Genomic DNA, 10813 nt, shown 5'->3' with positions numbered 1-10813 from the left:
TGCCCGCTGCCTCCCACCCAGTGTCCCCTGAGCAGATCGGGCGGCTGACAGGCTTCTTTTCCTCCTCAGCGACTTCGAGCAGCTTCCCGACGACGTGGCCGTCTCAGCCAACATCGCTGACATCGAGGAGAAGAGGGGCTTCACCAGCCACTTTGTAAGAGAAACCCCTGGACCCTCACCCTCTGCCCGCTGACCTCTGAACCTTAACTCTCCTGTCTCTTAACTTCCACCCAGCGGTTCTTGGCAGGGCGGTTCTGCCCTCAGGGGGCGTGTGGCAGTCGGTACCCACTGGCATTTTTATTGTTACCACGTGGTGTGGGGGCGATACTGGCACCCAGGGGTGGAGGCCGGGGACGCTGCCCCACACACCGCCCTGCACAGGACGGCCCACGACCAAGAATCATTTGGCCTCCTGAGGTTGAGAAACCCTGCTCTAACCCTGGGAGCCTGGAGCCGCCCCCTCCCCTGCCCCTGGCCTCCGAGGTCCTACCCCCTGGCCTCTGTCCTAGGTTTTCGTCATCGAGGTGAAGACGAAAGGGGGATCCAAGTACCTCATCTACCGCCGCTACCGCCAGTTCCACGCCCTGCAGAGCAAGCTGGAGGAGCGGTACGGGCCCGAGAGCAAGACCAGCGCCCTCCCCTGCAACCTGCCCGCCCTCCCAGGTAGGCCGGCCGCTCCCAGGCCTGCTTCGGGCAGAGCTGGGCCCTGGCTGAGGACAAAGCCATGTCCACCTGCCCCCTCCCAGCTCTGCGGACACTGCTCGGTCCTGTGCTGGCCCACGTGGAGGCAGGCCCTGATCCACGCCCTCCCCTGGCAGCATGGCTGCCCTCTGGCTCCAGCCTCAGAGCCCCTGACTTCTATGCACTGAGCACCTTCACGCTGCAGTCCCCCCACCCCCAGTGACCATGCCATGGTGTGGAGCGCGTGCGTCAGGCCTTGTGTGTCTCCTTCATTAATCACGCAGACTCATCTTGCAGCCCTCGCTCCGGCCCCTCCATGAGAACTGCCTCCTGCCTGCGCAGTCCTGGCTCCCCCGGGGCCCATGGCGCCCCCTCCTTCGCTGCTCTGCTGAGAGGCTGTGGGCAGCACAGCTCTGCTTCTGGGCAGCCTCTCGCCCCTCACCCCTCGCCCCCTGGCCTTCCCACCTCGAGCCTAACTTGCACCTTGGACGGGCCCAAACCTCTGACTTCTCAGTTCCTGCCCCGCCGAGCCCTGCAAGAGAAATCCCCACCCACGTGGTCCTGGGGGACCCTGCACGCCTGCAGGCCACACACAAGCGTCTCTCCCCCAAAGACAGAGCCCTTCAGGCCCTTTCCTTCTTCGAGCACAAACCCACCCCTACTAGCTCCTGCTTCCTCTCCGTCTACAAATGCCCACGGGTCCTCCCCACCAGCTCCGGAGGGGCTGCAGCCAATCCCAGGGACTCCGGCTTCTCTTTCCTCCTTTGGAGTTGGACTTGCTTGCTCCAGCCTCTTCCCCTCTCTGGGCTGCAGAGGAAAGCGGGGTCCCTCCTGCTCCCGGAGGGTCTCCGCAGGCAGCCTGTCCGCGTGTGCCCTGTGCCCTCACCTTCTTTACATCTCGAATCCGCCAAGTGCCCACCCAGGCTCACCTCGTCCATCTCTACACAAACAGGAGCCGTGGGTGAGCGTTCTTGCAACAGCCTCCTTGATCCCAAACCCCTCAAGGATCTCTTCTTCCTTTTTTTTTTTAAATATATTTTATTGATTTTTCACAGAGAGGAAGGGAGAGGGACAGAGAGTCAGAAACATCGATGAGAGAGAAACAACGATCAGCTGCCTCCTGCACACTCCCCACCGGGGATGTGCCCGCAACCAAGGTACATGCCCATGACCGGAATGGCACCTGGGACCTTTCATTCCGCAGGCCGACGCTTTATCCACTGAGCCAAACCGGCTGGCGCGCGAGCCGCAGTTTGCCAACCACTGGGCTAGACTTTTTTTAAAAAAATATATTTTATTGATTTTTTACAGGGAGGAAGGGCGAGAGATAGAGAGCAAGAAACATCGATGAGAGAGAAACATCCATCAGCTGCCTCCTGCACATCTCCCACTGGGGATGTGCCCTCAACCAAGGCACATGCCCTTGGCCGGAATCGAACCCGGGACCCCTGAGTCCGCAGGCCAACGCTCTATCCACTGAGCCAAACCGGTCAGGGCTCTTCTTCCTTTTACAATAAGTCCTCGCTCGCTGCCTCCCCTTCCCATGGCCCACCCGCTGCTCAGCCCACCACCGCGGCCTCAGCTCTTCCTGCTCCACTGTGTTCCCCTCGGATGGTGGCCTGCGGCCGGTTCACTCTGACTTCGGTGGACACGGACGCCTCTCAGGCCTCGTCTTTATGGTCTTGCCTCCTCTTCCAGGAAGCTCTCTCCAAACTTCCGTGGCCCCGGCGTCTTCCAGTTCCTTCCTACCTCACTGCTGCTCCTCCAGGGTCTCCTTTAGACTCAGGGCTCCCTTCTGGGCGGGGCCCCCCTGAGAGGATGCCCTACAGCCCCATGGGCAGCTCCTCGAGGGGACGTTTGTGTCCCTCTCCCCCCAGACACTCGGCCTCGCCTTTGAAGAAGGATTCATTCATCCGCTCAGCAAATATGTGCTGATTTGGGGAACATTCTAGACGGGTGGTCCTTAATCTTGGCGGCATATTGGAAGTCACTTGAGATTTAAAATTCCTAATGCCCGGGCCCCTGCCCTAGGCATTCTGACCCAATGGTTCTGGGGTGAGTCCAGCACAGTGAGGTTTCTGACGGCGGCTGGATGTGCAGCAGCGATGAGGGCCCCTCTCCTAGGTGATGGGGACACGGCCGTGAGCATGTGTGTGTGTGTGTGTGTGTGTGTGTGCGCATGTGTGTGTGGGGGTATGTGTGCGCATGTGTGTATGTGTACGCGTGTGTGTATGTGTGTGCATGTTGTGTGTGTGTGTGTGCGCGCGCATGTGTGTGTGGGGGTATGTGTGCGCGTGTGTGTATGTGTACGTGTGTGTGTATGTGTGTGGGGGTATGTGTGCGCGTGTGCGTATGCATATGTGTGTGTGTGTGTGCATGTGGGGGGTATGTGTGCGCGCGTGTGTATGCGTATGCGTGTGTGTGCATGTGTGTGGTGGTATGTGTGCGCATGTGTGTATGCGTGTGAGTGCATGTGTGGGGGTGTGTGTGCGCGTGTGTGTATGCGTATGCGTGTGTGTGCATGTGTCGGGGGGTATGTGCGCGCGCGCGTGTGTGTATGTGTGTGTGTGTGTGTGTGTGTGTGTGGTGGGGGCAGCCAGGTAACACATACACAATTAATACAAGCCAAGTACCAGCCGGTGATCCTGTGACTCGGAGAATGCGAGTTGGACGGTGGGGTGGTACAGAGCGCCACTTCCGCGCCTGGAAAGATGAGGGGAGGGACCTTGACCCATGGGGAGGAGCCCAGAGACCCGGTGCTTGGGCTGGGCCCCCAGGACCCACTGCTCTTCGTCTCTCCTCAGCCAAAGTCTACATGGGTGTGAAGCAGGAGATCGCCGAGATGCGGATACCTGCCCTGAACGCTTACATGAAGGTAACGGCGGGGCCACGCACCCTGGCACCTGGGAGGGGTGGGTGGGGCCCAGGTGCCATCTCCGAGCACAGCTTTGGGAACAGGGGCTGGTTCTCTGGCTCTGATGAGCCACATCTCCAATCCTTAAAGGCCTGACCCTCAGGCCTCCAGCGGGTGGGGATGGCGCCGGAGCAAGGGAGATGGAACTTTGAACTGACAAATACAGTGCCTGTGCCGGGCGTTCTGATATGGAGGTGGCTGGGGCCTGCTGCCTGCCTCCGAGGTGCTCACTGCCCAGTGGAACATGGGCAGGTGGGTCATGAAGTCACCAAGAGGCTTGGCCTACACCCTGGGGCACGAGAGGCCAAGGCGACAGCTCCCTCACTTGGCATCTTTGTGCGAACGGGAGGAAGGCCTCCTTGCCAGGGCCCAGCTGCTGTTAGTGTCATTCAGGGGCCTTGGCTGGGTGCCCTTGTTTATTCCCCATCCTATACATTGTCGGCATCCCTGGGCGATGGGGAGGCAGGGGAAGGGGCCTCTTAAAGGCAGGGACCAGGCTGGTATGGGAAGACCTTTCATGGAACGGAGCTAGGCAAGAAAGGAACCGTGTTCCTCGTGTGGTAGTGAGCACGCTGTCACTGGAGGCATACAAGCCATGCGGGATGGCAGCTGCAGGAAACTAGAAAAGGAAGCGTCCTCATAGCCCAGAGGCAAGCTCGCTTTCCTCCTCCACTCTCACGGCAAAGAGCACTGAGCTAGGGTCGCTTTAGTCTTTGCTCAGACGTCGACTGTCTCGGAGATTTGGGGTGAGCTGCCCATCCTCGCTGGGCCCTGGGTTTCCCGCTTATGAAATGCGGCAGCGCCTGCAGGTCTCCTAGGGGTGGCGTGGGGATCCGTTGAGAAAAGGACACGAAGGTGCTTTGGAAACTGAGATCATGACTCCCCGAGGAGTGAGGGTAGGACTGTGGAGGTGGGAGGAGGGGTAGATGGCCCACCTCCCTCTCTGGTGGCTAGGGAACCAGCCGTGGAGGCATCTCCCCTCCAGAGGGCGCTGTGGCAGCTGCTCCTCCAGCGTGTCTGGAAGGCCCACCCTCCTCTCAAAGACCTGGGAGAGGAGAGTGTGCGCTGAGGGAGGGGAAGATGCTGCAGAGCTGCATCCCACACGTGGTCTCTGCAGCCAGCAGCCCGGAGGACCCCATCCCTGCCTCGCGCTGTCCAGTTTGATTCCTCGAAGCCCAGAGCTCAGTCAGTGCAAGAAGCTCTGCTGGGATGACCCCATCCTGTGCTTGCACACTTGCGGAGATGGGAAGCTCACTACCACTCTCCCCTGACCCAGGCTGCTTGGCCCACTGTTGGACAGCTCTAAGGAGAGCCTGGGTCCCTCCCCCCACGGGTCTCCTGATGGAGAATGTGGGTCACGTGATGGTGACAACGGCCTGGAACTATGTGAGCGCTTTGACTAGCGACAGGGGGGCCCTTAGTCTGCATTCGGCAGAAAGATGAACGGGCTCATTTGCTTCCGTCAGTGAGTTGTGCATTAGATACTATTAACCTTATTTTAAAATGAGGGAGGGAGGCACAGAGAGGTAGTCACTCACTCAGTGTCACAGAGCAGGGAGGGAGGAGGGGTAGGATTTGAACTCACATCTCTGAGACTCTAGTTGTGCTCTTACCCACTGTGCTGTGTCGTAATGAAAATAACAGCAACATTGGTGAGATCTCACTTGGACGGGTCACTTGCTAGATGCCGGATGGGGTTCTGTGGGGTAATCCCTTTATTTGATCCTTACACAACCCCAGGAGGGAGATGCTGGAATCACCCCCATGTTATTAGTGAGCACATGGAGGCCCAGAGTCACCCCGCTGGTGAGCGGCCAAGCCGGGATTAGATCTGGGTGCAGCCTGGCTCAGTGTCTGTGCGCTCAGACCCAACTCTGGGCTGCCCCCAGCCCTCCTCTGGGACAGCTGTGCTTCCTCAGGCTCTGTGCTCCCAGTTCCTCAGGAATGGGGTTCCTGACCGCGCCCCCGTCCCCCTCCTCCCACTGCCTCCATGAGATTCTCTGAGGAGGTCTGGGTTCTGTGCATCTGTGGGGGTTCAGCACCCAGAGCTAAGCACAGAGTTCCTGGGGGCCTGTGCGGTCCTGGGTCCTCACGCCTCATGGTCTGCATCGTGGTGGTGCTCCTAGCCTCAGATCGAGTGAGAGTCCTGACCCCACCACTTCCTAGCTCTGCCAACTGGGCCAGGCACTGTCCCTCTCTGCACCTCAGTTTCCCCAATTGTGATATATGATAAAGTATAGGACAGGGGTGGGCAACCTCTTTGTGAGTGCGTGCCCAAACCAGCAAAATCTCTGACTCAAAATTCTTCTGCATGCCAACCCTACTTTTTTGAGAACATGTTACGCCTACTTGATATCTCTGAAGGTGTACGTATGTGAAGAACCTTGAAGAAATAATAAAATTCATTCGAGCGACAAAAACACAGTATATGATGATGAAAAATAACAAGCGTATGTGGATGAAACCAAAACACTGGTCGGATCTAGGAAGGCTGGGAGAGTTAAGGCAGAGGCATAGAAATTGCTCTTCCCCTCTCTCATCAATCCATGTCTATGGCCTTTAAGATAACTTGTTATGTAAAATTATTTATTTATCTAAGATGCACCTACACTGAATTTATCTGAAAAATAAAAAAGTCGATATTAAGAAAAAATTGTAAATGGAAGATTATAAGAGAGGGTTTGCGTGCCAGCAAAAATTACTGGCGTGCTATGTTTGGCACGTGTGCCAGGGGTTGCCCACCCCTGGTATAGAAAGTGTTTTTTAGGCCATAATATCACCAATTGTTGTTATTTGGGATCATTTGGGGGATTGCTCCCCCCCCAATGTCTCATTTTGAGCTAAGGGTTGGGCATTGGTGGCAGATGGCGCTGAGTGCTCCCCCTTGAGCACTTGCTGGGCTGTGTGGCCTCAGGCAGGTCCCGGCACCTTTCTGAGTTAGGGCCAGAAGCGGTAAGACGGAGTGAGGTCACATGGTGGGGCACTCAGTGCAGAGCCTGGACAGGCACCGCCGTGTCCTGTGACCTGGCATCACCTGCACTGTCCAGCCTGGAGGTCTTTTCCAAACGAACTCTTCTTTGTGAAATGTTACCTGAGCCCATTGAAATGGTTAACATCTCCCCCTTTTCTGTTACCAGGCAGAGAAGAGGGGGTGCAGTGTGGGTGGAGGGATGGAGCCGTGGGGCTGGGGTGCGCACGCCTTGCTGATGACCACCCTCCTGTCTCGTCCGACCTCTCGCCCAAACACAGAGCCTCCTCAGCCTGCCCATCTGGGTGCTGATGGACGAGGACGTCCGCATCTTCTTCTATCAGTCGCCCTACGACTCGGAGCAGGTGCCCCAGGCGCTCCGCCGGCTCCGCCCACGCACCCGGAAGGTGTAAGTGACATCCCGCATTCCGGGGGCCAGAGCCTAGGGCCACTTCCTCCTAACCAGGGGCTCTGCACCCCTCTTTTCCCTGGAGGCAGGGAAGAAACCGAGACCAGTTCTGTCCTGCAGAAAATTATTGAAAATCAGCCACTGAATCAGGCTGGGTTTCCCAAGGCGAGGCTGCTGCTGCTGAGGGTGCCAGGGGAGGCACTTCTGAGCACGACCCTCCCCCGACCCCCAACCCCCCTCGGATCCTGCCTCCAGCCAGTACCTGGGAGTGCCTTCAGTGCCCAGCTACCTCCTCAGACGGGCACAGGCTGAATCCCATCCCTGGTCCCTGGAGCAGGGATGTCTCCTCCCCATGCCCGGGTCCTCGGTGAAGCATTCTATATAATAAAAGGCTAATATGCAAATCGACCAAACGGTGGAACAACCAGTTGCTATGGTGCACACTGACCACCAGGGGGCAGGTGTTCAGTGCAGGAGCTGCCCCCTGGTGGTCAGTGCACTCCCATAGGGGGAGCACTGCTCAGCCAGAAGCCAGACTAACAGCTGGCAAGAGCAGCGGCAGTGGCTGGAGCCTCTCCTGCCTCCATGGCAGTGCTAAGGATGTCTGAGGGCTCCCAGACTGCAAGCGGGCGCAGGCTGGGCTGAGGGACCACCCTCCCCAAGTGCACGAATTTCATGCACCGGGCCTCTAGTTAGAATAATAACATAACTGTAGAAGTTGGGGAGTAGAAGAAAGGCAAATGTAAGATGTCTGGCAAGATAGGGCTCTAAGTGGCTGTGTTCCCACTCTCACCCCCACCTTCTTTCTCAGCCTCTGCTTCCTGGTCCACAAAGGGGTCCAATCTCTCCTCCAGGGGCAGCAAGAAGGGGGAGGGGGTGAATGACGGCCCGCAGGAGTGATTGCACCTACCTCTGGCACAGAAGCAGAGACTGGGCCCAGAGAACCGGGAGTGCTGACACCCCCTCTTCTCTCTCTGCAGCAAGAGCGAGTCCCCGCAAGGCACCGGCTTAGACCGCTTGGCAGCTCCGAGAGCAGAGGTACCTGCGGGCCTGCCCCCCCACTTCCCCTCTGGGCAGCTCCACCCTCAGCGGGAGCCCCTCCTGCTGGCTGTTGGCTTGTGTCTAGGGTGGGGCTGGGTACTGCCGGGAGGAAAGGCCCAGCCTCCGCCTTGGTCACTGGTCACCGAGGCCCCCAGCTCAGCTGTGAGGAGGGGACGCGATGAGCATACAGAGGCAGAATAGAGTGTCCAGCCACCCACTCAGCAAGCTTTCCTGGGCCCCCTGGGCCAGCCCTGCTGGGGACTAATGCAGCAGAGATGACAAGGCCCTGTCCTCCAGGAGCGCATGGCTCCCCGAGGACACACACATAAACACGTGCGTCTCAGAGCCAGTGCGTCAGTGCCTGCAGGTTCTGGGGGCGCTGGAGCTAACACAGGCCTGGGGGTCAGGGAAGGTGCTGGATCCAGGGAGACTGGCTCCTTCCCTCCCGTGCTCACCACACCTGTGGAAGGAGCATCCACTCTGGAGTCCGGGAGACCTGGGTTCTAATCCCGGCTGCTCTGGTAACTAGTGGAGTGGCCTCAGACAAGTCACTCATGCTCCGAGCCTCAGCTTCCTCACCTGTTAAATGGGACACCAAGCAAGCACTTTAGTAGGAACTCAGCGCCTGTTTCCTTCCTCCCGCCTCCTCCATTCTTCTCCCCAGGCCCTGTTTGACTTCACGGGGAACAGCAAGCTGGAGCTGAATTTCAAAGCTGGAGATGTGGTCTTCCTTCTCAGTCGCATCAACAAAGACTGGCTGGAGGTGAGGGTGGAGGCGAGGGTGGAGGTGAGAGTGGAGGCGAGGGTGGAGGTGAGAGTGGAGGCGAGGGTGGAGGTGAGAGTGGAGGCGAGGGTGGAGGTGAGAGTGGAGGCGAGGGTGGAGGTGAGAGTGGAGGCGAGGGTGGAGGTGAGAGTGGAGGCGAGGGTGGAGGTGAGAGTGGAGGCGAGGGTGGAGGTGAGAGTGGAGGCGAGGGTGGAGGTGAGAGTGGAGGCGAGGGTGGAGGTGAGAGTGGAGGCGAGGGTGGAGGTGAGAGTGGAGGCGAGGGTGGAGGTGAGAGTGGAGGCGAGGGTGGAGGTGAGAGTGGAGGCGAGGGTGGAGGTGAGAGTGGAGGCGAGGGTGGAGGTGAGAGTGGAGGCGAGGGTGGAGGTGAGAGTGGAGGCGAGGGTGGAGGTGAGAGTGGAGGCGAGGGTGGAGGTGAGAGTGGAGGCGAGGGTGGAGGTGAGAGTGGAGGCGAGGGTGGAGGTGAGAGTGGAGGCGAGGGTGGAGGTGAGAGTGGAGGCGAGGGTGGAGGTGAGAGTGGAGGCGAGGGTGGAGGTGAGAGTGGAGGCGAGGGTGGAGGTGAGAGTGGAGGCGAGGGTGGAGGTGAGAGTGGAGGCGAGGGTGGAGGTGAGAGTGGAGGCGAGGGTGGAGGTGAGAGTGGAGGCGAGGGTGGAGGTGAGAGTGGAGGCGAGGGTGGAGGTGAGAGTGGAGGCGAGGGTGGAGGTGAGAGTGGAGGCGAGGGTGGAGGTGAGAGTGGAGGCGAGGGTGGAGGTGAGAGTGGAGGCGAGGGTGGAGGTGAGAGTGGAGGCGAGGGTGGAGGTGAGAGTGGAGGCGAGGGTGGAGGTGAGAGTGGAGGCGAGGGTGGAGGTGAGAGTGGAGGCGAGGGTGGAGGTGAGAGTGGAGGCGAGGGTGGAGGTGAGAGTGGAGGCGAGGGTGGAGGTGAGAGTGGAGGCGAGGGTGGAGGTGAGAGTGGAGGCGAGGGTGGAGGTGAGAGTGGAGGCGAGGGTGGAGGTGAGAGTGGAGGCGAGGGTGGAGGTGAGAGTGGAGGCGAGGGTGGAGGTGAGAGTGGAGGCGAGGGTGGAGGTGAGAGTGGAGGCGAGGGTGGAGGTGAGAGTGGAGGCGAGGGTGGAGGTGAGAGTGGAGGCGAGGGTGGAGGTGAGAGTGGAGGCGAGGGTGGAGGTGAGAGTGGAGGCGAGGGTGGAGGTGAGAGTGGAGGCGAGGGTGGAGGTGAGAGTGGAGGCGAGGGTGGAGGTGAGAGTGGAGGCGAGGGTGGAGGTGAGAGTGGAGGCGAGGGTGGAGGTGAGAGTGGAGGCGAGGGTGGAGGTGAGAGTGGAGGCGAGGGTGGAGGTGAGAGTGGAGGCGAGGGTGGAGGTGAGAGTGGAGGCGAGGGTGGAGGTGAGGGTGGAGGAGAGGATGGAGGTGAGGGGGGAGGGGAGAGTGGAGGTGAGGGGGGAGGTGAGAGGGGAGGGGAGGGTGGAGGTGAGAGGGGAGGTGAGGGTGGAGGTGAGGGTGGAGGTGAGTGTGGAGGTGAGGGTGGAGGTGATGTAGAGGTGAGGTTGGAGGCGAGGTTAGAAGTGAGGATGGAGGTGAGGGTGGAGGTAAGATTGCTTTGGGTCTAGTGAGAGGATCAGAGAATGATAGGAGGTCAAGGAAGTCCCCGGGAAGTTGCAGTTTGGGGATGGACCTGGGCAGGTGGGAATCTAGCCCCTGGGGAGACATGACTGTGGAGCCTACACCTGCCTTTAGTTCTGCCTGCCCCCAAGAAACAGTTGATTGAGCCCACTCCGTTAACCTGCTGGGTTTAAGTTCTTGGTCTGTCACGTGGTTTCTCAGCCACGGCGGTATTGACGGCGGTATTGACATTGGGCCGGTTAGTACTTTGTTGTGGAGCCGGCCTGTGCACTGTAGGATCTTTAGCAACATCCTTGGTTTCTATCCACTGGATGCCGGTCGCAAGGCTCCAGATGCAACAATCAAATATGTCTCCAGACATTTGCCCCCGTGGGGCAACCCCCCACCCCCCCACCCTACCACCGCCCC

General features: G+C 59.3%; 1 protein-coding gene across 2 annotated transcripts in view; it reads left to right on the top strand.

The window, feature by feature from the left end:
• Positions 1-10813, top strand: part of NCF4 (neutrophil cytosolic factor 4) — a 20835-nt gene that overhangs the window by 5841 nt on the left and 4181 nt on the right. For both annotated transcript variants that reach the window (XM_006757428.2, XM_006757429.2), the window contains exons 2-7: positions 70-154; positions 510-663; positions 3486-3556; positions 6845-6972; positions 7953-8010; positions 8678-8776. In XM_006757428.2, coding sequence (XP_006757491.1) covers positions 70-154; positions 510-663; positions 3486-3556; positions 6845-6972; positions 7953-8010; positions 8678-8776 — 595 coding nt within the window. The remainder of the gene's footprint in view (positions 1-69; positions 155-509; positions 664-3485; positions 3557-6844; positions 6973-7952; positions 8011-8677; positions 8777-10813) is intronic.

The sequence above is a fragment of the Myotis davidii genome, unplaced genomic scaffold (assembly GCF_000327345.1).
Source record: "Myotis davidii unplaced genomic scaffold, ASM32734v1 scaffold514, whole genome shotgun sequence".
Classification (NCBI taxonomy): domain Eukaryota; kingdom Metazoa; phylum Chordata; class Mammalia; order Chiroptera; family Vespertilionidae; genus Myotis; species Myotis davidii.
This window is presented reverse-complemented; position numbering and strand designations above follow the sequence as displayed.